Here is a 27,761-nt window from a genome sequence, read left to right on the forward strand (position 1 = left end):
CCCGTGACTCGAAACACACGATCCCAAAGGTATATTAATCACGTGATCTTTCGCACCCTGATTTATGGTCGGCAGCGTTATCAGACGAACCAGAAACTGTGTGCAAGTGTGTGTTTCTAATCGTCGAGATTGAGACGCGTCGAATTTCGCGCTGCGGATTCAGCCGGTTATAAAATCCGGTTGAATTGTTTCTAAGGTCGTTGGGTTGGCAAACTGGCTTCTGCGTCTTGACGTATTTTTTTTTTGTGTTTTTTTTTACTTCCTTTTTCGTTCAATTCTTGTTAACTTTCAACCCGTTCGTCGTAGCCTGAGCTTTTTAATTAACGCAGCAATTTCTTACTCGTCTGGCCTGTCTATTTCACCTCTGGGATTCGAGCCGGGGAAATTCGAGGAGCCGAACCTACCTCAAGGATTTTTCTTTCACGCGGTGTAATCAGTACGGACCTTGAACGAGTCGTTTGCCTTTGAAAAACGACACGTCTCATTACGGCGTTTAGATCTGACGTTCCCCGAGTCGGTCGCTGTCTATTTAATCTCTTGAAATCGTCTCCTAACCTTCGTCGTCTATAAGCCTTGACAATGAGATCTAAACATTCTGTAGAATCTACCACGCAGATTCTAACGTAAGTGGTAGAAAAATAACACCCATCTTATAACCCCTATCGCTTTTCGTCTCTAGTTCCACACTCGAAGATTCCATTGTCGTTGGCTTCTTCAGGTCTTTACAAACGCATGCGCAAGTGTCATGTAATAAGGTTCTTCTCCTCTTTTATCTCGATTTCGAATCCGAAACGAAATACATATCGTTTTTCATTTCTTTCCCCCTGCGCTCATTCTTAGTTTCTCATTCCAAAAGGACTCGGCTCATTTACGTCCGGGACTTTTTTTTCCATCTCGTTGACACACGATGTGACCCCTCTTACACTTTCGTCTGCTGCAACAGTAGTTACGTCCTTCTTGAGATATTGAATGAAATTTTTCTTCTCCTTTTTTTTTTCCATTTGTCGTACGCTCTATGAGACGGGAAGTCTGGCGCAAGTTTTTTTTTTTTTTTTTACCTAATGGACGCGTTCAATGTTGGGCAGTAAAATGAGTCAGTATCTTTAATTGTTACTCTGAAATATGCAGTGCATAAAAGTTTTTGACAAGAGAGAAAGGAACAAGAAGGAAAGCAAATGAATCTCTTGAAATTCTGACGTCAAGTCAAGTTATCCGAGCGGGGTTGAAATATCGTCGTTTAGTCGGTTAATCAGGACTGAAATTCCAGCGAGATCCTTGCTGAGCTTGTCCTTTGTTTGACAATGATCGATGCGTCCGCGTGTAGAATCGGTATAGTCGGTGATACCTTTACCTTTGTCAATGTTGGGAAAAGAAGGAAGTAATTATACACAGGGGAGAGTGGAAAGAAGGGAAGGTTGAGCAACGGAAGTTTGGAGGGGTGGTTTTGCGTAAGGTTGGTATAAGACGAGGCCAAAGAAGTTATACGGCACTTGGGAGTTCTTTGAAAGGGACGAACGCACCGGAACCCGCATGAAAATCCTTCGAATATCCTGAATAGTTTTTCAAGATCCGTTCGCACAGCCTGTAATAGGTATATGTATATATACCAAGTTTTAGGGGTCGAGGTGAGAAACCTGTGAGAAAATTCTCCGCCTCCATCGAGCAACACGTGTTACCGAGGAAATTCTCCTCCCCTCGATTTCCTCTCAAGTATCGGACGGTAAAATGATTCCCGGTGAGTATGAACACCACGAAAATACAATCGTGATAAAAATCCGGAACTTCGAGACCCTTCGAACGACCGATTTTCTTGCCGCCCGGTTACCTTCGACCCCTCCCCCGTTTTCCTTCACGAAAATTTCACCGGCTGATGGTTAAAGGTGATTAAGGTCACGCCTCCGGATGATCCGTCCATTGTGGAAATGGATCTAGGAAACGCGAGGACGCGGGTATAATCTGCCGACGACAAGATCCAGGAGCTAATGGTGGTTATTGTAGCCGCACTAACGGCCAGGAGTGTTCGACGGAAGTGGAGTGAGTCAGACAATTTGGCAAATCGCTCCAAACCACTCCAGGCCTGATATTCTGCCCTACATATTATGGCGTAATTCCTGCACCGTAAGCACGCACGGACATCGCCGATGTGAGAGGAATGAGAATGCGAGAAACGGATCGTTGAACGTGCATCGTCGATGATCCTTTCTTCTCATCGGTAAGTCGAAGCTGAAAGATCCTCAATTGTAATTTGAATTGTTTCCAACTTGGCGCGAGACTCGCTGGGAGCTTTTGACACTCTTGGGGTATGGTTTCTGCACAGAGTGGGTTCGGCTTTTCGATATGCCCGTTTCATCTCGGGCATGCAGCTAAAGGATTGAGTCAGTCGCGTGCTTGCGGGCGTAGACGCGACTTTGACTACTAGCTATAAATACCGGACGGTATATTTAGCGTTCAATGGAGATCCAGACTCCGGAGAAGCCTTGGGTCAAAAAGCAAATGCGGCTACGTCTACCGGTCTCGGACCGATTTCAACCCGTCTAATCGGCTGGACAGAATTTTTACCATCGCTTTTTTATCCCCTGTTGCAACGTAATCGACGCGATTTTCTCCGACGGGTTTCCTAACGAACCCTATGTATCCACGTTACAAGCCACCCCCATCATCTGATATCCATTTGTCAGTGGAACGTGAGGGTCGTTTTGTCGAAGGATGAGGGGGAAAGGTTGAAGGGATTACGTCGACTTTGACAATGACAAGTATATCGTTCCTTCATTTTCTTTTCTTTTTTTCCCCATTCCCGGTCCCGTTCCTTTGATACGATTTATTTCATCGGACCGAGGCCTGGCCATATTCGAGTTCGGGTTATATTATGCGAGTCCATTTCCGTCCGTGGTAAAGCTTTTCTAATGGTGTTTGGCTGAGCTGGTCTTCTTTGTGCTATGCTTTAAACCCTTCTTTTGTCAACCATCGTATCATACACTGAACCCGGACCACTTGATTTAGAAACGGAATCGTTGGATGCGCGTGCATTATGCCTGTAACGCCAAAGTGCAGGCACGGCTACAGAGAGCAAACGTTGAGTCAGTTTTTTATAAAAACTTTTCATTCCTTCAAGATTAGTATCACATAAATTGAAAAGATTATACCTAAAGGTATATGTATAAAGGTAACAACTGACTGTCGGGTGGGTAAAATTTTTTCACTTCCGTTCAACGGCGGTGTATACAAACTGTAAAAACTGTTCGTTAATCTTGTGCTTTTTTCACTCCGCGCCGCGAGATAAGACTGAAACAGAGATTAGGGTCTCAGATTGGGACCCGATCCAAATCCATTTTCTACCCTGAACACGAATAGGAAACTTCAGAGTTTCGATACGGTCTGTTTATTGCCTTGGTCAATCTTAGATCGGATAGTTTTTCTCGTCTTTTTCTTCTTCCTTCCTTCTCGAAACTCCATTAGCCTCCATGAATGAAGTCCTGAAATGGGTTAATCGAGGTTTAGGTTCGTAATTTCGATCGAGCGGCGGTACGGTGGACGTCTGATCGTGCGACTTGGAACATTTCATTGCAATTGCAGCAGTTAAAGTACAAACACACAACCGGTAGCGGACTCCTGTCTGTATTGTGGTTATGGAAGTACATCGTACAAACTGTGGGGGGGATAGAGAGACGGAGAATGTAAAGAGCAAGCCCGACTAACATCCTGTTGGCTTGTTCCACAGTTTTTCTCGCTACAAAGAGAACAGCAGTGATGCCGAACTCGGTCGCGAGATATATCTAGTGATAACATGTGACTCATCACCGAGTTCACAGACTTCCATTTCCATTTCCATTTCTTGATGATCGCATATTCAGGTCTTGGCAAACGAACCGATAATCTGATCATCGACTATACTGATACTCCACTTCCACTGCATACCCTGAAATTTTGAATGGTGAATGAAGAGCTTTTGCGCTCGATGAAAAAATTGGAATAATTTATCACATCAATGAACGGGGAGAATTGACCCTCGCCTTTTATCGCTACAACGATGATTTATTCTGTTAATGCTGGTTTATTTGTTGCCTGCCAGCTTGCGCCGTTCGTCTTTAACATCGTTCCGCTTCTGCCTGACGTTCTTTATCGAATTATTATACCCGCATATATCGCACACTTGTTTACGAGATAAGAGGCCTCGTTCTTTTTCACCTTTCATCGACTCCTTTCACAACGATGAAGAAATTATTCACCACCGTTAAGTCACGTTATCTCATCCATATTGGATTTGAATCCAATCCCTGTACGTACAAAGATTTTAAACGATATCTCCGTACTTTCGGAACGATCGATACCAGGTTCGTAAAACTCGTAACGAAGCTCTCTAGTGTCGAAGAAAATAGGTACGTACGACAGGCCAATCGGATGTTATCCTTCCTTTTTTCATTTCCTGAAACGTTCGGTCCAAACTAAAACCACCATTTCCTAGGTTAATCACGAACGGAAGTAGCTTATCTCATACGGCAATGTCGGCACGCGGCACACGTGTCAAGTGACGTCACTTCAACTTCCCATTACACAGAAGGCATTATAAGCTGTAACGCGTCGTTGCACATACGTGAAATCCAGCAGCGGTGTAGCTTCATCGCCACTAATCATTGGAGCAATCATCTCATCAGCCGAACGTGTATATTCGTTCGTTCTGTACTCGCTGGGCGAGATGCTCAAGTCACTGTCCTCTTTCACTCAAAGAGTCGCATCACCGATGTGCAGTGACAGCTACTCCAACAACAATTTAACAATATACTCGCCGATTAACCAAACTGTAAAGGATCGATTTAAATATTTTTACACGGGCTCGACATTCGCTCTGCAATGAGGGGTAATCAAAGGTTTTAGGACCTCAGGAGTCTGCGGAAAAAGGATACGTTCAATATCCCGGCTGCGAAGGTCTTCCGTATATCTGCTCGTTGGATCTACTCAACTCGGGTTAAAAATAGAAGGGAAGCCTTCTTATGAATGTAAATAAAGAGACCCTCTGTTACGAATTGAGGGGTGCAGCTTTGGGTGTTGTCGTCACGTTATCGTAATTTTTTAATTTTCATCACATTTTACTTTTTCCAATTTCAAAAACATGATGATCTCGGAAATGGCTCGATTAAAAAAATCTACAGCTTACACGATGTTACAAAGAAACGATGGGTATGAAAAATTGCCGTATCTCGTTTAATTTGAACTTCCGGTTTTACCGGAAATGAATCGATTTTCAATATTTTACCGAGAAATCCATACTTGCTTCTCCGTAATATTTTTTCTAAATAAACGATTAGGGTTTTCCAAGTTTATATATTTATTTGCAAATAAAAAAAAAAGGATTTATAAATTTTTTCTTTTTCAGAATTTATTTTTTATTCTCCCGTTCCTTCATCCCTCCGCGATGTTACGGATGGAATGTGCCTCGGGTATCATTGTTTGCTCGTTGAATATGAGATGAGGAAAAAACAGGCTGCGCTGAGAGAAATCCGAGAAGCTTGCGTTGTCGGATTGTATTCCGAAACTTGAATCCTCGGCAAGGTGTAAATTGTCAACCATTATACCGATGTCCTTTGCTTACGCACGTGGATAATTAGTCACCGCCACGTGCAAATACGGCTCCAATTATAAACCGCGGATCGGGTCGCGTTTTTTCTGAATTTCTTACGCTGCACGGTAAGAACCGCATCATTCAGAGTGAATAATGCCAGATGCGTAGAAACAGATTGTGCGATCTGAGAAGCGGGAAAACGTCTTGTCACGTACCAGTGCTAACATTCTTATAGTTTGCTCACCGGATTCGGTTTAGTCACGAATTACCCGCTAATTACCGCAATTACGACTCAAACTGTCTTCAACTATCCGAGACTAAACGTTCCATCGGATTCAATTGTTTTTTGAAAGCACCACGCGAGGTTGGAGGGGGGAGCTTTTCGATTTTTGGACTTTAACCGCCGATTCAAACATCGAACGAACGTCAAAGCGGGTTCGGGAGAAAGTCGTTGAGATATTCTTGATCTTGGGTGCAGTTAGCTGCGAGAGTCGGTGGCTTGCAGAGGTCTTCGTGTGAGCTATTTGGTGAAGAATGCGATGCGAGCAAATCGAGAGAGTGCGGTGCAAGGAGGCGAAGAAACTGAGGTCTGGGTCGCAGCTGTTCCTTATAACGAACAACTCTCTAGACTCTCTCGTTGTTCCGTTACACCGGACCCTTTCAACTCGAGTTTTAAGGTCGAATTTTTTCCCCACTTATCGTTGAATTACCGCGGTATCGCGGTGTTTTGCAATCACCGCGAGACTTAGGCCCGACCGATGATTATATACGACGGGAAATGGAAAAAACTTGAAGGTAAACACAGACGTCACTCGCACCCGACCCAGAACAATGGAAACACGTTGACTCGGGTCGTGTTCTTTGAGCTCTTTTACAAACCGGAACTTGGTTAACGAATTAGGATAGAGGCGGCGGGGGAATTTTTCGGCGACCCTCGCCCGACCCTAGATGAACAAGCAAACAATATTTTCTAAAAACGGATCTCTCGCAGGGCGGTGAAAATCTTTCCGAGTACACGTGTTGTACAAATAATTCTATCGAAGTACGACGGATTCGGAATTCCTCTTTGCAGCACTGCCGGAATTAGTTTTTTATACGGTGTAAAGGGGCGTGTTATGCCTATTTTTAAATACAGATAGAATTTGATTGAACAAAAATGAAATAGGGTTGTATTACACCTTGAACATTTCGTTTGAAAAATTGGGAAATTTTTATATTTCACTTTAATACTTGAAGAAGCAAATTTATCGATTATTACACGTTGGTACAATTACACATACGCATATATATATATATATATATATATTACAGTCATCGTATACGCTATTAATTGAATTATATAAAAAGTATTCACTCCCACGATATACGCGTTTCCGCTACACATCCTTTGTTGCTTTGCACACGCCATGTTTTATACGCAGTCACAAAGTGATATCAAACAACACAGATACTCATTTCGCATACATTATATCTATATATGTAGATATATTTATATTTATATTTTACCGTATATTAATAGTGAATAATTTATCTACATTACGTCGGAATTACAGCAACAATGGCGGTCTCGCATTCATTTCAAAAACGAACTTTTCAAAACTATTATTACTAATTGCATTTTACGGTATTCTACTCAGTTCCTTGTTAAAAATGCGATCAAGTTTCTTTTTTTTTTTTTTTTGAAAAGAAAAAAGTAAACAACGTATTCGAAATTCAGGCATATTTTACGCTTCCTTCCAGAGGGCATTTCGCGTCTTACCCTCGATCGTGTCTCACCCGTGAATCGTGATATTTTCAGCTAGCCAGCGTCGAAATAACTCACGTGCAAGCACGTGCGGCATAATACTGTACACTCTAAAACGCACGAGTCCGATCTCTTCACATGTGACTTTAACCAGAGACACGCGGACCGGTAATTGAATAAAACGACACGCTGCCGCCGTTCTCAACAATTATTTAATAACCATCACGATTCGTTGGTTTCTTTACAATTTTCCCAAATATTCCTACAGTCTACAATATCATACGAGGGAAAAAGTAATTGTCATACAAACTTAAACCTTAAATAAATCAATTTTTTAACACCTCGTTGTTTCATCTCCACGCATAAAGTTCATGCTCACTGTATATTTTTTCGAATTTCGAAATTCGACCAATCCAAACGAGACCACAATTTGAGTCTTACTCATCTATTTACCGAGCCGTGATACACGCAACGTAATATTTACAGATCAGCTATGAATATTTTCAAAGAACTTGAGTAGAGACGCAAAATCATATAATAATAATATTAATAATAATAACGATAAGTGATAGTCGAACATATATGAGATACGTTGTACCTATAAATACGTAATACGCTAATAGTAATGATATTGAAGTCTTCCTCTTGTTATGATACGTATATATTAAATAATAACGATCGATATATATGTATATCACAGATTAATTTATGGTTGACGGAAGTTTTACGAAATGGTGATCGGCGTTGTCTCCGTATCACCAGGCTTCGTTGGCAAAGGTCTGTTGGCCATTTTACTAGATGGCCTCGAGTTCGTGTGAGTATTCGGCTCCGAGAGTTCCGAGTAAAGGTGAGCCGCCGCGTCCGAGGGTTCGGCGTACTCGCAGAGCAACGGAGCCGCGGGCCTTTTCTGGGGACTCTTCGACGACGTGCCGAGAATGCTCTCGCCGAGGGCCTTGAGGAAGCTCAGAGGTCGAGTCTGGCTCTTGGCGGGATCCCTGAAGCCGGTCTTCTGCCCCTCGTTTCCGGTACCACCAATTTCCGGCGGCAGAGGCTGCTGGGCCCGACCGACAAGTCCAGCCAAAACTGGTTGGGACAGTCGGCTCGTACTGGGTACCGTTTCGTCGCCCAGAAGCTCGGCGTAGAGGTGATTCTGGTCGCTCAATTTACTGTCCCGAGGCTCGGCGTACTCCACGATTTGGGACCGAGGCCCCACGGGGGTCGGGAGAAGCTTGTCCAGGGACGGAACTCGCGTGCCGACGCTCGTCGAGGGCCTCAAGGCCGAGCCGCGAGCCCGGGGTCTGACTACAAGGTCGTGGTAGACCGCCGGAGTCTCGCGGTTGTCGTTGTTGTTGTTGTTGCAACTCTCCTCGACCTTGATCAGGTCGTAGAGGTGCTCGATCATGTCTCTGGCCTCGCTGTAGTCATCCGGATCGTTGAGTCGCTCCCTGAGCTCCCTGAGGTAATCCTCTGTCAGTTCTTCGGGCAGTGTTTGGGTCGCCTTGTTCTCCGTGTATGCGTAGGCGTCCTCGGCTTGGTCATCAGGCGCCGTTTCCACGGCCAGGACTCTAGCTTCCGGCCGCAGACCCGCGTACTCGTTAACGCTCATCCGAGATATCGACCTCGCCGATGTTGCAGCGGCCATTCCGTTGCTCGGCGACATCCACGAGGCCAGACCGGAGAAAGGACCCGACGTCAACTTCGGACAGACGCCTCGCCGCCGGACGTAGAACAGACCGAACATCACCAGCACCGCCATCACGCAGAGACCAGCTGCCGAGCATATCATCACTATTATCCGTTTCTCTCGTTCCAGCTGCTTGGGGTCGCTCATTTCAACGTCGAAATAACCCTTCGGCTTTGGGTAACCGTGCGGACCGACGTTCGGCGGACTTACGCTAGGCTCAGGCTTCGTAGCAGGGTCCTTGCAGCTTATGTGGTGCACTCTCGCCGCGCATATTATGCTCGTGAAGTTGCTCATCAACAGCCGGCCCTGCGGCACCTTGAAGCACCGACCTAGAACCTCGTCTATCTCGCAGTAGCTCGAGGCCATCACCGCTACCACGGAACCGTTTGTTCCGGCTAGATTTTTCATCCATTTTTCAAGATTGCAGCTGCACGGCTCTGCAAAGTAGTTACCGCTTATCGTCGTTCGGCGAAGACTCTGAGTCTGTGCCGCGAACCTCAGAGAACCAGGTTCCGCTGTCACTATGTGGTTCTCGGTGAACAGGAACTCAGTCTGCGTTTTAACGTTCTCTGACATCTTCACCGATATCGATTCGTTCTGAATACTCCGGAATAGGTTCTGGTGGATCGCTATGTGGTTCCATTGGTTGAGCGATATCGCCCGGTGCGCGATTTCCTGAAACTCGTTGTTGTTCAGAGTCACCGTTGCCGCGACCACGTTTATGGCACCTGTCTCCATGTCATTCACTCTGAAAATTCAATGGTTGGTTTAGATTTGGATCGTGATGATTTTGTCACAGACGCTTCGATAGGAAACGAACGGTCCTCTTACCTTGAGTATTGAATTGTGAAATTTGTGACTGGTGCCAGAAGCGCACCGGTTTTTATTTGCGCAACGCTCACGTCGACGAATTCTAGATTGTCGATGAGAGTTCGACCGTTAAAAGCACCCGACTCGATTGTCCCGATAGTAGCGTTGCTTATCGCCACTTTCAGTATCTTCATCGCGCTAAACGTGTCCTTGCGAATCACCGATGTCTCGAGATTGTCCATGCGCACCTCCATGACTGTCGAGGGAAACGCCATCGTTGGTAACTCGTCTATTTTTACACTCTGGAACAATATCTGGAAGGAGAGGAAAAACACTTGGTCATCAACATCTTGAACCGGTTAAATCTTTGCACGGTGAATAAGATGGAGGGTTAACACCGCGGTTGAAAATAAAGTAAAAGATCCGTATCCCGAGCCATTATCACATGGCCGTGTGCGTTTGTCTGTCAACGAGTGAAATTTTTAGAAGGTAGCCGTTTTCCTTTTTCTTTCAACATCGGGGATCACAATCTGACCTGGCTCAACCTCGGCTTCTAATTACAGTCAAAAATAAAACGATGACAATCATGAGAGAGGAGATCGTGACTGACCTGGGTCGCCGGTCCATGACGTCCTGGCTGAGGCGTGTCGAACTTGAAGGCGTTGGTGGACAGCTCCAAGTCGAGGACATCCTTGATGGTGATCTTCAGCAGCCATAAAAAAACGTTTGGCTTTATCTTTACGGTTTTGCACCGAGCTATAGAGACACTCAGTGGTTTCAGCGAGTTCTTGAACGCGTGACTCTCCAGCAGTACCGTGTCGCACTCCGATACCTCGAACAGAGTGTTCGGGGCGCTTAAATTATTGAACGCCTGGCTCTTCGCTACCACGTTGGAAACCCCCGAGACGTGCACTCTACGCAGTTGAACACCTCCCATAAATGCACCTGCTTGTATCTTCAGCTCTCGACACCGGGATATTTCCACTTCGATCGCTTCCTCCGGCACCGAACCTTCCACCAGCTCCACATCCTGAAACAACGAAACCGTAGTTTCATGTTTTGTTGATACAAACGTTAAAATTGTTCGTGCTGGTGAAATTTCATCAACATCAATGGTGGTTTTATTCACCCACTTTCTGTGTTCACCCACAGTAGTGGGACTTTCATAATCGCTCAATCATTGCTATCGTCGAATTCATTTTCATTAAAAGACTTTTGAACACTGAAACGTAGCAGGAAAGACTTCGTGGTTTAAACAATTATGGCTAACAAAAGTGGTCTAAAAAGCTTTGTCCTCAAAGCCTACGCAGAGAATGCATATCCGTGCAGGTTAACCTGTTTTTTCACGTTTTGTTGGCACCACTTATGCTGATGAGCCGACATTTATGCAAATGTGCCTGAGTAACTCTATTTGGAGCCGAGTTTATAAACGGAAACGCTCAGAAATATAGAGCTTATGCACCGCGTGCAGAATGGTCGGGGGTGGCTGTTATGCCCAGGATTAGACATAACAACGTTGCTGAAGATCATTGGAAGCATTTCTTTTATAGAGTCGTAGCGTTTTTAACCTTTAGCTGGCACCTTGGGGTTCTTCGTGACCTAAGAGTTTTTAACCTTTAGCCGTCTCTTTTATTATCTGGTATAATATTGCTGATAACCTTGGGGTCAATTGAAATTAATAATTATTGTTGCGACCTTGTTTATCTTGTAAAAGACGCTTAAGTGTATACCAACAAAAAAAGAAAAATTCAAGTAATAATATTGAATTGCTTCGTTACAGCAAGCAATTTTCGGTTGGGGTTTTCAACGACTCCAAGGTGCCAGCAATGTTATATCAGATAAACGTGCCGGCTAAAGGTTAATCGATTGAACGGGGATAAAGTATACCTGCAATCCTTTTTCTTCTGCGCTCTGTTTACCAGTCAGAGCAACCATACTGTACCTATAACCCGACAGATGCTCATATAGGATATATTTGTGCGCTGGGTGAAGAAGAAGTGAACGTAGAGGCGACGTTTTACTTGTGAAAAATGAAAATAAAAATCCATCGAGCTTCCTGTTTTAACTAAGATGGCGACAGGCTAGCCAAGGCTCAAGACTGAAAGGGACAGGTTAATAATAACAGTCGCTATATTCCAGTCTGAGACGTCGAGGAATTTCACTCTCGGAACCTTCAATTCAGTTCATTTTATTTTTTCTACCTTTTTTCCTCCGTTTGTACGAAGAGCACTGAACTATAATTAATTAGCCGAATGATTGATTGCTTTATTCATTCGTCCTTAATTCATTCGTTTAAGAGTCTCATTAAACTTTTCACAATTATTTTTCTACTTCCTTGTGCATTGTCAATCCCTTCGCACAGACACGAGTTTAACATCCTCCGAATTTTCTGCCTGCAAGTCGAAACCCAAAGTCTACAAGCTGTCCGGAATTTGGCTCTCTGGCGAAATCTTGTCGAACACGCGTGTTTCGCTGTTACCCAATTTAGCATCACTGGTCGTATAATTAGTTCTTTGTGTAGCTGTGCGTAATTCATTGTTCACCTCCAAGGTTACGTGCCTGCGGTGCAGCTACCGTCTATTTTGCCCTATTTCACGGTTTAGAAAACCTAGTTATTTCCACTACAGTCCGACGAACATAATCAACTCATTCTCTATGATTCACACGTACAACATATACGAGACAATGTACATGATTACTTTCTTATCACGCTCTGACACGGCATACAGTTTGGAAAACCTGTTTATTTCCACTACATTCTGACGAACAATTAGCTCGTAATATCTATGATTCACATATACAATATAGGTATAGTATAAGTGATAATGTTCACGGTTATGATGTAAAGATTCGTATGGCGGAGCATTTGTAAGTGTGCTAGTAGGTGAAACAACTGCCATTTAAAACTACATGGAATTGACTAAAATTAAACGAATAACTGCTGTAGCATGGGTATGGTAGCGGTTTAGCTCTCGTGCTTTTTTTTCTTGAAATAAACAGAAGGAGGGGAAACGAGGCTTCGAGACGTTTAGAGGGTGACTTGGAAATCCATTATCACAATAATCAAAACGTGCACGTCATAACTTTCTCTCGAGGAAAACAAGAAGAAGAAACTGGCGCGGATGTTGTCGGTTATTCGTATTAAGATCCTGCTGCTGCAAAGTAGTGGATAAATCGTTACAATTTCACGGCAATCGTGATGAAAACGGAGAAGATTTTCTACATACAGTTAATGAAAAAAGGAAACCGCCCAACGCCACGCGACGATACAGTAGCCTTTGACCGAACAAACGCCAAAGCGCTATCGCGATGACGTGCGGCTAATTCCGATAATGGAATGGAATGGAATGGAATGGAACGGAATGGAATATAGGAAGCGTCAGGATATTAGCTTAGGCATAAAGCTACACGAGCCGACTTGAAAGATAGCAATCGGTCTACCCGTATCAAACATTTCCTGCTTAGTTCCCGAATCCAGAGTGTGACAAAGCCGTATAATCCAACAGGACTTGTCAGGGTAGTGTATTCTTCCCGAATGCCGAAGGCTACTCTTCCATTATGCGTTGGCTCTGAGGTCATGATCTGAAACGTGGCTAGGTCTTTGAAACATGTATGAGTTCATTTCCGAGCTCTACCACTCTCCGTATCTCGAGTCTTTGCGAACGCTGCGGACTTTGTCCTGATCGATCTGAAAATACGATGACAACGATCTTGACTTTAACGAAACTCGTTGCCGCGTTGTTGGTCCTGGTACCGAGCATTTATATTTTCAATTCTTCGGACCTGTTCGACTTTCGATCAGAATTTATTTGGGACTCCACCACAGCTATGGTAGTTTCTTTACCAATTAGTGGGATTAGGTACGTGGAAGGAACTGAGATTATACCGCGTTTTCAACAAACGTCAAGAAACTTTTATCGCATTTACTGATCTCGAATAAAAGCTATTCAGGGTCGTAAAAAGTAGGCGGAAGAAAGTTGAAAGCATAAGTACGAGGGAGGGTTTTGCTTTTCTTTTACGGTACTGACTCGAGACGAGTTTCTTCTCTGTTTCTTCTTCACCGGTACCTCTAGTGAATTCCAAAGTTTTGCGGAATTTAAAATGCCGCGATGACTCCCTCCGCCCGACCGAAAAATCTAACGGTAGACGTTATCGCCTTTCGTGTCTATTTTTACCACCGCGTGCGTTCAACGTAACAGTGAACCCACGTGACAGACTCAGAAACGCAGAGACAGCCTCTTGTGTCACAGTGAGGTGGGAGAAGAGGGTAATTAATCGGTTTATTTTCAACCAAGTTTATCCGTGATTTGTCGAGCTCGCTTTTTACCACCCCTTGGGCATAACGACATCGCTTTATATTTCCCTGAACCTGGATTCTTAGACGTGGATGATCAATAAATGAATCGTTACCCTTCCAATTGTAAAACCCCCGATACTCTACTCGCATTGGCAGTGTATTCGATTCACCGCACAGGAAAAGCTTTTGACGAAGCAGCGGAGTAGAAGTGTATTCGCGACGTAATTCAACCTCGAAGTATTAAGTCGTGGCATGTACGACCTACTCAACTCACATGACTAAATTCAGAAAAGTTCAAATAAAGAAATCTGCGATAAGATGAGTACGAGCACAACGAGTGTTTACTCGCTCTGTTGACACTCGAACAATCCATTACGCAAGCCGGTACACGTTATGCCCGAGTGTATATTCTTCTGCTGTGTACTCTGAACGTATATACGAACTATGGCAACGTAATTTATGGCTGACAGTTGAAACCGCACTACAAGATCACCTTGAAACGCTGCCCGCTTCCAAGTACCGGTCAACGTCAAAATAAACAGTCTCATTTGCGTGGAGAATTTTCCTGGAGAGATAGCTAAGCCACTTCGTTGATCGGCACCAAGGAACGGTCAAAGGTCTAAAGATTTCTTCGAGGTATTTTCATCGGCGGCAGGTCGACGCTTGGTCTAAATTTAAGTTCATTCATTTTTTTCGGAGGGATACATGCCTGCCCACCTACTCTTCTCCGGAGAGGGAACCAAGAGAGAACCAAGAGCGAGAGAGAGTGGATAGTAAAAGTGTTCCTTTAACGCCGCCGAGGTCCATGGACGTACTGCAGTTACGCCGTGACTAACGGAAAACGTCACGTGGCGTGAGTCAGTTGGACGTTTTGCCAGCTAAAAGTTACCCTCAGCTATTTCTGTGTCAACACACAAAGAAGAGCGAGAGCGACTCACGCGACGAGAGCATAAGTAACGAGTATATGGAGTATGTATTCCTTGGGAAGGGAGAGAAGCCTCCTCATCCCTTCTGTCTTTGCTTGCTTGCTTCCTTCCTTCGTTCCTTCGTTCGTTCGGCAACGACCGGCATTAACCCTCCACCCCATGGACCAAATTTAGCGAAAAGCACACCTCTGGAACGCTAAATCTTTTCGCGCAAAGATCCGTCCTGACTAGTACCGACTCTCAAAAACTACTCGGGATAATAGATGCGGGAAAATCTTGTTCTGACCGTGAAATCTACTCGAATCTTTTGGTCTCTCTCTCTATCTTGGCACACGTCCATCGCGAATGCTGTTTGTACATGGCTCTTGGTCAACGGGATAATTCTTGACGCGCCTCGTAGTCTTTGAAAATTACCGAGGCGTCGAATGACCGGCGTAATTTAGCTGCCACTCACAACGTCTGATATTCGATACTTATCTTGTAGTTTCTAACGAAGCAGACATTTTTTCCGCCAATCGAAGCTCGGCAATAGTTTGTTTTACGTAGAGGATAGAATAGATTTTCTTCTCTTCGTTCACCGGTTGTTAAAGTGTCTTCGTCAGCTTTGGCAATTGTACAAAACAGAGAAAATTAAACTTGACTTACGAAAGCATCTATTGGAAGCCAGGATTTCGAATGAAAACCAAACAATCGTGCCACATCCAGTTTCAATTCCATTATTCAATGTTTTTCAAAGACTGCACATTATCAGTACAGCTGATTTCAGCAGTGAGTCTGTTTTTCTCAAGTAGCACCGTCTATAGTGATACCGAGTACAATACCGGAGAGAACAGTCAATTTTATTGTTTTCCTTGTCCATTTTTCGTTTCACTGAAGTAAATTGATCGTCACATTTTACGGCATCGCCTTATCTGCTTCGAAACGAGTCATAAACTGAGCAGAGTAAACCAAAGAAACAAAATAGAACATCACTTTAATTTTACTTCCAGTACGGTTTGCGTGTAGCTTAAGGAGTCTCCACGTGGACGAGAAGCTACACAATGAAGCGGTGCCTAATCTAGGGCTGTTAAAATACAGACATTAACCAGATTATGGTCATATTTCGTAGGTGGATGAAGGGACGCTACGTGGAACTGAAGCCAACGTAACAGCGACTAGCGGTTATGAATGTACAACAAATAATCACACGCCAGTTTGCTCTTGGAATATGTTCAACAAACGTCTAACGCTGCAGACCTTCAGCCAAGGTCACCTTTTCTCACAACTCGTCCAATATTAGCCGTCAGGGTTCTTTTACTGTTTGTCGAAAGATGCCTAGTCCAAATCGTATTAGAACAAGTGTCTAGAAATTTCATACTCGCGAACGAATAATTTGAATCACAATGGAGAAGAATTTCTTCCATTCCCGTCTTACACGAGCTGCTCGACGACCACCCTCGATTCAAGGGATTATAATATTTCCTCTTTACACTTGAGCCGCTACCACGAAGGCCGAGGGCTTCTTCCCCCAAGAATTCACCTTCTCTCTACGGGGGTCCGTCATGATCCCTGTCTACAAAGGCTGTTGCGTGTCGCGGAGAATTCATCCGTCTGGCCTGACTCGACCTGGCGGAAGAAGTCAAGTAAGACGAGATTAAATATATGGAAGGGAAAAAGTGCTGCCCAGACTGACGTGGCCACGAGAGGTTTCTCGCATATATGTGAACCGAACACATTGGTTTGGCTGAACTTACGCGGTCACCCGTAATCACCCATTACGTATGAAGGATATCTCATGGAGCTGCTACACGGTGAGTTGTTGAAGAACTTGCTTACCAGCTGGCGAAGGTTGCGACATGTATGTGTAGTATGCACGTTACATTGAACTGGGTCACATGCCGCCACCTAGTCTTAGTTCACTCGGTGCGTCTGTCTGACATCAGAGGGGGGATGGGAACGAAAAATGGCTACCGGAATCGCATTACGTATTTAAAACCTTCTCCAGATAGCTTTTAAATTGGGAGGGACTTGGAAGGAACTACCGAACACCAACGAATGAACGCGGACGTTCGACTATCCCCTCGGTTAATATTATTATACCAGTAGTAGAAGAAATGCGCCTACTAGACTACAACGTTGGGGTTTAAAAATAGTATCTGGTCGTTCTAGTTCCTACACTTCAGACGTGTGTACATCTATCTGCGTATGCACGTATGTATATCTTCAAGATGAAACAAGAAGAGGTAGAAACGTGTGGAGATACGTAAAAAGAAGAAGAAATCACGCCTGCGATACCAAAACTCATTCCCTTCGGTGTTCTCTAGATCGTGGAGTCAAGCCACGAGAACCTGACTCGAAGTTACAACTGGACCCGCAAGAACAGGCAACGCGATGCTACGTTCTTTGCTCGAAATTAATACTTGTGTGGCAATAAACTTTATACCTACAGGTTGACACTTGACACTATTTCTATGATCAATTCGAACAATGGCTGCATTAAGCGCTTGTCTTGTATTCGACGTACATCGTTCTCTGTGACGATTTTCATCGCACAGTTATCGCGAACGGAGTAATCGAATATGGAATGACTGGCTCCAACCCGGCTTTTCTCCCGCCATTGTGGAAATCCCGTTGCGTCACACTTTATCCTTTATTTGAAAAGTTGTTTCACTTCAGAAATTGCGTCGCATAGCAGCTGAAATGAAATTGTTTTGAAATAATTCTGTTTTCTGTAGAAGAATTTCTGGAATGCGCGTGTAAATATACATGCGCGTGTCATCAAGTTTTTATCGCGGACGAGTCAAACCGAGAGTGGTGCGATTGAGATACGCGTATAGACAATGACCTATAAGTATCTATTTAAACATATTTGCCAGCTCTGTAAACCTGCGCCATTAGCCTGAGCCAGCGATTCTGGTTTCTCATAATCAGCTTTTCTGCCTCGACTTGTGTCTTATTTACTCGGCCCTCTTATCTCGCGTTACACGCATAAATGGCGCGTATTCTTGCACGAAGCACGTCCGAGGACACATCGTTGCTCGAAAGGCCGTTCCTCTCAGTGTCTCCGTCTGTTTTTCCTTCTCTCTCTTTCTCTCTCTCTCTGCCCCCCTCCGCCAGAGTTTGATGAGCTGGTCCTGACCCAGTGCACAAAAAATACGAACGTAACGTTGCCAGGTCTTCGTACACTGTACACGCACTTTGGAAGCCAACTTATCGGCGCATAACCTCCAAACCTGAAACGTAATGAAGATTAGTCGCTGATATAGTTGAACGCCAAACGTGCGGAGTAAGACAACGATTTTTTAGTCATGACCATCGCTGAAAACGACCATCAGTTGTTGTAATAATCTGAGGAGGAAATGGGTCCGAAGCCCGGTTATCTATAACCTGTCAATCCATCTATAGTGGAAGCAATTACTCTTGGCTCCTGTATGGCTTCTCAGCTTAATGTATAATGGCACTGTTTTTTTAAATCCTAACCGAGGATTAGTTTGTGATTCATCTTTCTATATTCACTTTTACCGAACACCACATGGACGGGAAATAATGCTGTAACTCGTATTTTACTATCGGGCACACCTTTCTCTCCGACAATGAGATAGTTCGCGAGCGTTGAGAATCGTCGGTGGGAACATGGTGTTCGTCGAAGGCTACTTTACACACAGTATAATACGCGAGACCATAGAAGAACGAGAACTGGGAGGAATTGATCGATAGAAGAAGAAGAAGGTGCATGGCGATCGCTCGAGAGTTGAGGTGAATGCCCGATCAATTTATCGTATATATCAGTATAACGTACGCGTTGGTAGGTAGGTAGGTATACGTTACGTAAAATTCTAGGCAAAGGCACAACTGCCACACTGTCGTTTGCGTCGTCGAGGAGTTTTGCTCCAGCTGGCACTTGAACAAATATGGGTAATAGCAGTCAGCCAGCCAGATAGTCGTAGAGGCAACCAAGCAGCCGCATCATACAGCAGCCTTCGACTTATTCTCGTTTCTATCGTTTCCGTAACGGGAACGAAACGCATCGTCGAGACTCGGTCGTTCAACTGATCAACCCTGTATTTCATCTTTAATACAGAGGCTGAAACGACTTCCCAGAAGATTATCTACGACATTTGCTTGGGGGGTCAAGAAAGAAAAAAACGGTTTTCAATTTATACAATAACGGTTTAACGGACTTTGATCGGTTTTCGTTTGCTGGTATTGTTTCACAATCATAGGATGCGTATGATCCAACCGCTATCGCGACTCTCGTCCTTTCCTGTTGAAAAATTTTATCTCCACTGGAAATGCCGGGGGTTTGCTTTCTCGTCAAACGCGATAAACTTAACGCGACGTGGCAGCGTTTCCGTCTTGGTCTACGAATACACACGGAATGAATCTACCCTCTATTGACCTTTGACACTTGACAAGGTCATTTGGTTATTGTATCCCAAGACGAGGATGATGTGGGCGCTGCTTTATACCGGCAAACATAAAACCGAGTCTTTATTACATTTAAGGACCATTGAACGTGATCCTCGTCTTCGTCTGCTTAAACTCCAGCGAATTAAGGAGGATACCTATAACGTCGAATCTCTCGTTTGAGACTCTGAGACAATTTTATACCTCCCTCTCTCTCTCTCTCTCTCTCTCTTCTCGGGTGCATTTAGCTATATTACTTCCGGTGTTCAAGTGTGTACTCGGAACAACAAAAACGCCTAACGCTCCGATCGCCCCTCAGTGAATTAAATTTCCATATTCATTATGCATTGTGCGACTACGTGAAGGAATTTCCAGGGTATGGTCTAATTCTGACGGAAGTTTGTTCGGAATTTAGGGGCGAGAGAGCCGCGTGTGACCGTCTAACTAGTCTGCTCGCAGCTCTAGCCGAAGTCAAAGAGAGAGAGAGAGAGAGAGAGAGCACATGATGTTTCAACATTTGAACCCAGTGTGGCGGGTCAACTCGCGAGAGGTCAGTCGGTAATTTAGTTAATTAGAATACAACGTACAGATAGCATGCAATTCGTTAAGTGCTCTGCCACTGGTTGACCATAATAATCCACCAGCTTCGCCGAGCTCGTGGTAAACGACAAATGTAGTCGCAGGACAGAGTGAAAGGCAATATCAATTACAGTTGGACACGTGTAAAACTGTGTACCTACTTTGAATCTTACACCAAGAGGGATTTGATATTCGACTTTGATCCAGCGTTTTCTGCGTAGTATCGATGTACGAAATCGATACGTTTATATTTAGTGTCTAGTACCACTCCCCAAGATCCATGTAACTACCGTACGAGGTTGAAGTTAGTAACGTTAATGTAACGAACGTCAGGGAACAAATCATTACCGTGCAGTTTCCGAATGACTTTCCAGTAGTCGGCTTTCAAAATAATGATTATATTTTGTCTTTTATCATCATAGTTTATCAAGTTTCAGATGTCGATTCTAAAGGTCCGAAGTAACGAGTTCTCCTAAACATGGATTGTTAGAGTAACGTTACTGACTTCATCCTCATTGTAACCATTTCGTATTATAGTATAGGAGAAAGCGTGGAGATACGATGGGTACTTATGATGTAAATTAATTGCCTCAATTTCGGTTCGGTAATTGGTGACATGAACCAGTCGCGAATGAAGGAGTACTAGAAGAAGAAAAAGAAGAAGAAGAACGGAGATGAAGCAGTCACCGAATGGACCAACTTTAGTCCCCTTCTCTCTTCTACTTTTGTCCTTTTTTTTTTTTTTATCCCGGAAGAGCGGAGTCGCCGATTGATAATAAATCGAGCTTATCTCGCTCAACTCAAACCAGGGATTTCAGTCGGGCTTTGCTGTACACACGAGAAACAATCATTCCGTATCCAAGCGGTAGCCAGTCTCGAGTCCAGAGTATCAAAGTTTCGATTTTATCTCTTTCTCCGAGAGACAATTGTCGGTCGGCTTAGCCGAAAGCCGGTCGTTCGAACGGACCCTGGAAACGCGTTCCTTTCTCTCTCTCTCTTTCTCTTTCTCTTTCTCAGTCTCCCTTTCTTTGCTCTCGAGTGGTGTGATATGTGGTAAATAACTTTCGGCCTCGTTTCTCTCTCTTTATTTCTCTCTCTCTCTCTCTCCTCTATCGTCGTCGCGACCTCCAAAGGCTCGAAGAAACTCTCGTTGAACGGACACTCGAGCTCCGACACAAATGCACCAACTATTCACACTGGTATAACATAACCCGCATGTCCCAGACGACTGTCCCTCCTCTCCAATGAACGGGCAGAGCCTCGTCGTCGGCTCGAGACTCATTCAAGTCTCGTTGAAAGAATCTATTGTGAATAAATTGACTCTGAAGCTCTCGATCGTTCTTGCCTACACAATCGCACACACGAGCTTTTGAAACAATCCCTCGGCTCAATGAGACCAAATAAGTTACTGAATGAGCCCCGACCATGCGACAATAACTCGTTACTACACCTATACCAACCCGAGATTCCCAGCGTCCTGCGTATCGCGTCGTCTTTCACTCCTTATTCAGATTTAAAGAATACTTTCTGTTTTCTTGAAGATAATTTTATCCTCGGATAACATTGAAATTATTTACTTAATAATTCACCGACAAGCGAAGGAAACTTTATTTCAACGTGGCGGTGAAGATACATTAAGAAATTCGGAACGGCATCTTTTAACGAGCTGACCCCTTTGACCGGAAGTTGTTTTATTCGGCGGAAGAACCTGGCTGTCTAACAACACCGAACGTTGCGTGCAGGCCATGAGGTATACATACGAAATTTATGTTACATGCCTAGGCGTGGGGCTTTCTTCAAATTGTACGACAGCAAGTGACAACAAGTCGACGGAGACATTTTTCACGCGGATAAAAATTCACTCCGTAATTGTTATTTTTCATTGAAAATTGCACTGTAAACGATAAGTTTGAAGCTTGTATAATGTATATTACGTCGATATTTAAATGGACGGATGATCCGTCGACGTGTGAACGCAGATCCAGAGACTACGTGCGGGTTGCGTTGCGTCGAATCACTGAATCATTGACTATAGGATTTGATTAGGAAGTCTCGGTTGTATTATAACTGTGAACCGGAAGTATTAAGTCACTGAACCGCGCGTCGATTTTGCGACGTTTTACTGTATCATTAATAGAGTGATGCGAATAAACGACAATAATAATTATACGAAGTCAGAAAAAGTTTCGGAAATCGCGAAGTTTGACGAGACTGAAGTTAGCAACGTTAATCCTTACTTCGTATCCTCAGGATTGTCTGAAATTTAGCTAGTAAATTATGACAAATAAGAAAGTGTTTATGTATTCTGAAAAGCCAATTCCTTGAAAATCAGTAAAAATAAAATTGTACAAAGATTTATTCCACGATTATTCGTTACGTTAACGTTACTAACTTCGTATTTGCGCGATTTGCGGATACGAAATTGGAGATAATAAAATGACGAGGGTTCGATTGGTTTTTAAATCTTCGTTTACACAACTCCGAAGCACACGCCTGTAAGTCCACCGGTGTTTAGATCCTGGATGCACTCTTCATTCAAAATGCATCCCGTTTAAGAATCTCATGCACGTATCACTGCTAACCGTATACCTACGGTGGATGAAATATGGAAAGATTTATCGTGAGAGATGTTCCTGCGTTTGCTGAAGCCGCGGCTGCATATTTTCCAAAGAGATTATAATCAGGGCGTCACGCTGCCGTCACCGTGAATGATCGTCGAGGCTTGTAGGAAGAAAAAATACGGTGGAAACAGGAAATACAAAATATTTATATCGCCAATTTTGTTCTTCTTTATTGCCTTCTTTAACCAGGGCCTGGATAAATAAGTATTTAAAATTAGATAATACGCCCGTATAATGTAGGCTTGAAAAATTTAAAAATGATAAAAAAAAAATGTGGAAAATAGTAACTGCGTTTAAAAAGAATTAAAAAAAAAAATCTATACTTGCATATTAATCCAGGCCCTAATTATAATGATTCGAGATTTGTGATCTTTAGTTGTATTGAATCTGGTTGACGGTACGAAATTGGAATGATCAGTGCCACGGAGATACATTCCAAGTTCTCAATCCTTCACGTCCTTGTGAAAGTTTCTCTGTGTATAAGTAAAACAAGCATTGCTCAAGAACCGAAACAGCTCCTTTTTATCCCTTCTTTTTCTTTCCCCCGTATGTATAATTGTCGGCAACTTTTTTAAACCTGTTCTTCTTAGCATTAAATATACCGATTGTTTAATTTCTCCTATTGCGATGAGGTGAATTTTAGTAAAACTTTATAATTTCACTCTCTACGTGTCAGCGATATTCGCGTTGATTCCTGGTATATACAAATAAGACGCGAGATGTATTGAAAGAGAGAGGAAGATTTTTACGAGATTAATTCGTAACGTTAACGTAACGATTTATTTTTCCGAATATAATCGTTATCGCGCAATTACAGGATAATTGTCCGAATTCAGATTTTTACTAAACTGAACTCCGTCAAAGTCGTTAAAAAATTTTCAAAACCAGTGAATCTTTTGTTCAACAATTCGCTACGTTAACGTTACTAATTTCAATCTGGTGGATTTCAAGACGAATAAGTTGTACGCTTGGGAAAGGCGGTGCATGGTATAAAATGCTGACTCTTATTCTGCGCGTTATTTATATCGGGTGAGTCGTCTTTTGCCACAAGGATATATCTACGCCCGGACTCTCGGGGTTCAACGGATTTTGCTTTTGCGTCCGTGATCATACGCGGGAAAATCGAGTCGGTGATCATCGATGCGCAACCTGATGCAGCAAGTGGAACGCACGTTATAAACTACCTGTCCGTCCGCTATCCAATCCCACCTGAGCCCTGCCCTGACTTTCGGTCTCCAACCGACACAGAATTTTATTACTCGATCTTTTTGTGTTAAGAATAATTTCTATGCTAATTATACTGGTATTGATATCGCGATGTAATTTCGATATACATATCAGGTTCGTTTTGACCCTGGGAATGAAATTCTATGAGAGACTGTTGGGAAGGATTTTTTTCATCCCACTTTCTTTTTTTTCAAGAAGAGTTCGATCGATGAGAAATAACGTATGAAAAATCGATTTTTAAAGACCTTTGAAAATCGTATTTATTTCCCAGTCGATTTATCGCCGTACAGATAATCGCGTTGGTTTTTCAAATTCGTATGAAAAAACAAATAAATAAATAAAACTACGAACACGAGTGACATTTTTCGGTTACCGGTATTCAAAGTATAATTTCAGCCACCGCTTGTTGTTTGAAACTGTATAAAAGCAGCGAAAGCTTTTTTGTAAGTTCCAGTTTATTTATAACTTATACGTACGCGATTTTGCAAATTGTTATTAACACGTATGCAGAAGCGAGGGGAAAACGTTGAGGGATAATTAGGTAATTGGGTTGCACATTGACGATTACGGGTCGTTGAACCGCGTCTCTTTATAGCTCTTAAAATATGACGTCACGTAGTGCAGGCTGGATTTTACGTTTAAACAAAAATAATAGGTACGCAATGGCGGGTCGCGAATTGATAGACGACTAATAGACGTAAAGAAAATGAAAATGAAAAACAAAAAGACACACCTTGTCGCTGCTGAAAACGCACTTCACGTTAATCCATTTTTTCACAACTACGGTGCAGTTGCAGCCGTCAATTGCGCATATTCCGACAGGCGGTGCGTTTTGGCAATTGGCATTTTTTGGATTATTTATCACGAACAATATAACCGCGAATGCGACGATTCGACGAAACCACTTTATTCCACGATTATTATCATTATTACAGGCACAGAGAGATTTTCTTCCATCACTGATCATTTTTACGATTTACGATGAAAAAATTATTCCGAACAAGGAGGAGAAATACACCCGCACTCACTACACTGCGGCTGATACGTGTGTTTGATAGATTGATTTTTATTTCACACACACACGCACACACGCGCTCACAGGTATGCAAAATATTTCGGGCACTCAAACTGTCGAACTTGTTCGATAGCTCTCCACCTCTTTCCGCACTTTTTCAGTAATCACTGCGAGCATTTTATTATTAAATTCGATTCCTTCGGGCTTTTTTTTTTTTTTTTCACATTCAAATAAGAAAATCTTCACGTCGTGGTTTTCAAATCGCACACATCGCTTAATTGCTGGTTAATCGATTATTACAAATAAAACACTTGGACGATTTATTCGAGTTTAAAAAAAAAAGAAGAAAAAAAAAAATTTCAGCGGACGGTTTACGTTTTTTTTTTTTTTTTTTTTTTTTTTTTTTTTTTTTTTTAATCAGCGACGTAACTTTTCACACACATTTCTTTTCAAAACTATCATCACATCTCGGTATTAATTGTGTATGATATTTAATTCCATAAAATATCGATTCATTTCTTCGTTACTCGTTGTGGCAATTCAAATCCACACGCACAACTTCTCATTATACAGATACGTGAAAATCCTGCGAGTCCTCGGTTTTGTTCACATTTTTCTTTCTTTTTTTTATCCTCGCTCTCATTCCTCGACGATCAGTTAATTGATAAAATACATCGATTAAATAAATCGAGATTATCGTCGTCGGAACACATGGCGAACAATATCAGCGGCTGTGTTTCAATTCGCGATTTTTATACCGATCGGCAAAATAACCTTTCGCACTGCCGTGTAAATTGTATCGCATACAGGATAAGGCTTATATCGAGCGATGACGACGACGATGACGACGATGACGATGATGATGCTTTTACGGTGAAAAGATGAAAAGATTTGAAAGAAGAATGAAAAGAAAGTTGAAATTAAAAATAAATGAATTGAACAGACGTCGACCCGCGATGTTGCGAAATTGTTTTTTTCTTTCTTGAATTTTTTTATTTTTTTTCCCCTCCGTTTCTACAAAAATCACGCTTATTCCGCGATCTTTTCTCAAAACTCACGGCTCGGCTATCGGTGAAACACGCGTCGCGATAGCCGGATTGTAACTGGTGAGAAATCGAGTTGCAAGCGTGTTTCTATCCCCACCATGCCCTTCGGCTATTCCTCCGTTACACCAGCCAACACACATACGAAGTATTATTTTACACCCACAAAAACGCGTCTACGATACGAAACGCCGGGCGCAACGGACCATTGCCACCGTATCCAAGCACACACGCGTATTACATGTGTGTGTACGTAAATTACACTTTTCCACGTCGTCGTGGTCCTCCTCCTCTGTAGGCTGGCATCGCTTTCATGGGTTGGTCGTACAGGTTCTGACAAGTTTTGCTAACCGTGACACAATGTTGCTTTTTTTTCTTTTTCTTTTTTCTTCTTCCTTTTTCTTTTGAAAACAATCGTCCACCGATTGCTGAGACTTAAATATATCACGCTCGTGTAGCGGCACAATTTTACAGATTTTTCCTTGATTATGTAATTTTACTGCACGCGGAAAATCTCCTCGTCTAATTTCATCCCTCGAGTCATCCTGGAAGCACCGATCGGGGAGGGGTGTCAATGGCGGTGGCCTTTACAGCAACAGGTGTTTGCCATCTGATCGAGATGCTCGAGACCCTGTTTTTAAACGTGATTTTTTTACATCGAAGCGTCGTTTTCCTCAAATTCATTCAAGCGGAAGTAATTTGAAAACGTTTATTATTTACGAATAATTTTCGCCAGATTTTAGTTTCGGCGATCTCGAAAGAAAATTGGCTTTGTTTCCCTGTATTTTATTTTTTTATTTTTTATTTATTTTTTTTTTTTGGGGGTTTTTTTTTTTGTATTTGGTGTACGGATTTCCGCCGCAAAGAGCTGACACCTGCCATCCCAGGGTCTTTTGTGCAGCCGTTTCCGATATGATCACCCTGCGCGCACGTGTTTACCATATTTTCTTCGATGCTGGAAATTAAATTTTACCCCAAGACGAAATGGAAAATTGTACGATAGTAAAAGTTACGGAGTGTTACTTAAGTGGTACTTGAGATTATCGCTCTGCGTTGATCGATTACGTCTGGCTGGAAAAAATACTGGATGAAACGTCTCTTTGAAACGCTTATATATATATATTTATATATATGTGCGGCATTTCACTTCAATTCGGTAAACGGTTGACCATAACATTTTTTACTAATTTCATCAAGAATTTTTCCTGCATTGGTACAATTCCTGAAAAGCTTTAAAAATAATTTTCAAATTATTTTCATCACTCGTTTTTACCCCATCATTTCAAAAACATTCAAATGGATTTTTGTGAAACCAAAGAAAAACCGTTTGATTTACAAATAATCAATAAATTTTTAACAGGTATAAAAATAGAAAAAAACGATGAAAAAATAGAAGAGATGATTTAAAAACAAAAAAAAAAAAAAAAATTGTAATAAACACTGTCCCACTCTGAATGTTGTGTGATAATTTTTCATTTTGGAAACCAAATGTTTTTTTTTTTTTTTTTCTAGTTTCATAAAAATCAATTCCGATGTTTTTAAGATGGATTTAAAAAATCACAGGGAAAAGACGACTGATTAAAACTATTCGAAAACTTTTTCGAAAGCTTTTCAAGAGCCGTAGTAACGTAAAAAAAAATCGTTCGTGAAATTAAAAAATGTCACGATCAACCGTTTACCGAGTTGTCATGGAATGCGTTGTAATTTGATTTCGAAGCGTTTATCGCGGCAGTCTTGAATCGCAGTGCTTTGTAATCAGTCTTTGTGCCATCTGGGAATCAGTGATAATGTTACTTTTATTTGCGTTCAATAGCTGGATTGAATACTCGACGATCGATTGTCTCTTTCACGCGTTATCTGGCTTCGGAATCT

The 27,761-nt window shown here is 42.6% G+C and overlaps 2 protein-coding genes across 6 annotated transcripts in view; one reads left to right on the top strand and one right to left on the bottom strand.

The window, feature by feature from the left end:
- hiw (MYC binding protein highwire) overlaps positions 1-27,761 on the top strand; it is a 165,264-nt gene that overhangs the window by 123,187 nt on the left and 14,316 nt on the right. The window lies entirely within an intron of this gene.
- Positions 7,195-25,931, bottom strand: LOC124213144 (uncharacterized). Of its 5 annotated transcripts, XM_046614094.2 has the most exons (5): positions 16,752-17,065; positions 16,538-16,623; positions 10,406-10,825; positions 9,817-10,109; positions 7,195-9,733 (listed from the first exon to the last, which is right to left on the bottom strand). In XM_046614094.2, the coding sequence occupies exons 2-5, from the start codon at positions 16,559-16,561 to the stop codon at positions 8,026-8,028; spliced, it is 2,445 nt and encodes an 814-aa protein (XP_046470050.1). In that variant the 5' UTR covers positions 16,562-16,623; positions 16,752-17,065; the 3' UTR covers positions 7,195-8,025. The 5 variants fall into 5 exon arrangements, with proteins under 5 accessions (XP_046470050.1, XP_046470051.1, XP_046470045.1 ...); XM_046614095.2 differs by lacking the exons at positions 16,538-16,623; positions 16,752-17,065 and adding an exon at positions 25,792-25,931; XM_046614089.2 differs by lacking the exons at positions 16,538-16,623; positions 16,752-17,065 and adding an exon at positions 24,565-25,230.

The sequence above is a fragment of the Neodiprion pinetum genome, chromosome 2, assembly GCF_021155775.2.
Source record: "Neodiprion pinetum isolate iyNeoPine1 chromosome 2, iyNeoPine1.2, whole genome shotgun sequence".
NCBI classification, from domain to species: Eukaryota; Metazoa; Arthropoda; class Insecta; order Hymenoptera; family Diprionidae; genus Neodiprion; species Neodiprion pinetum.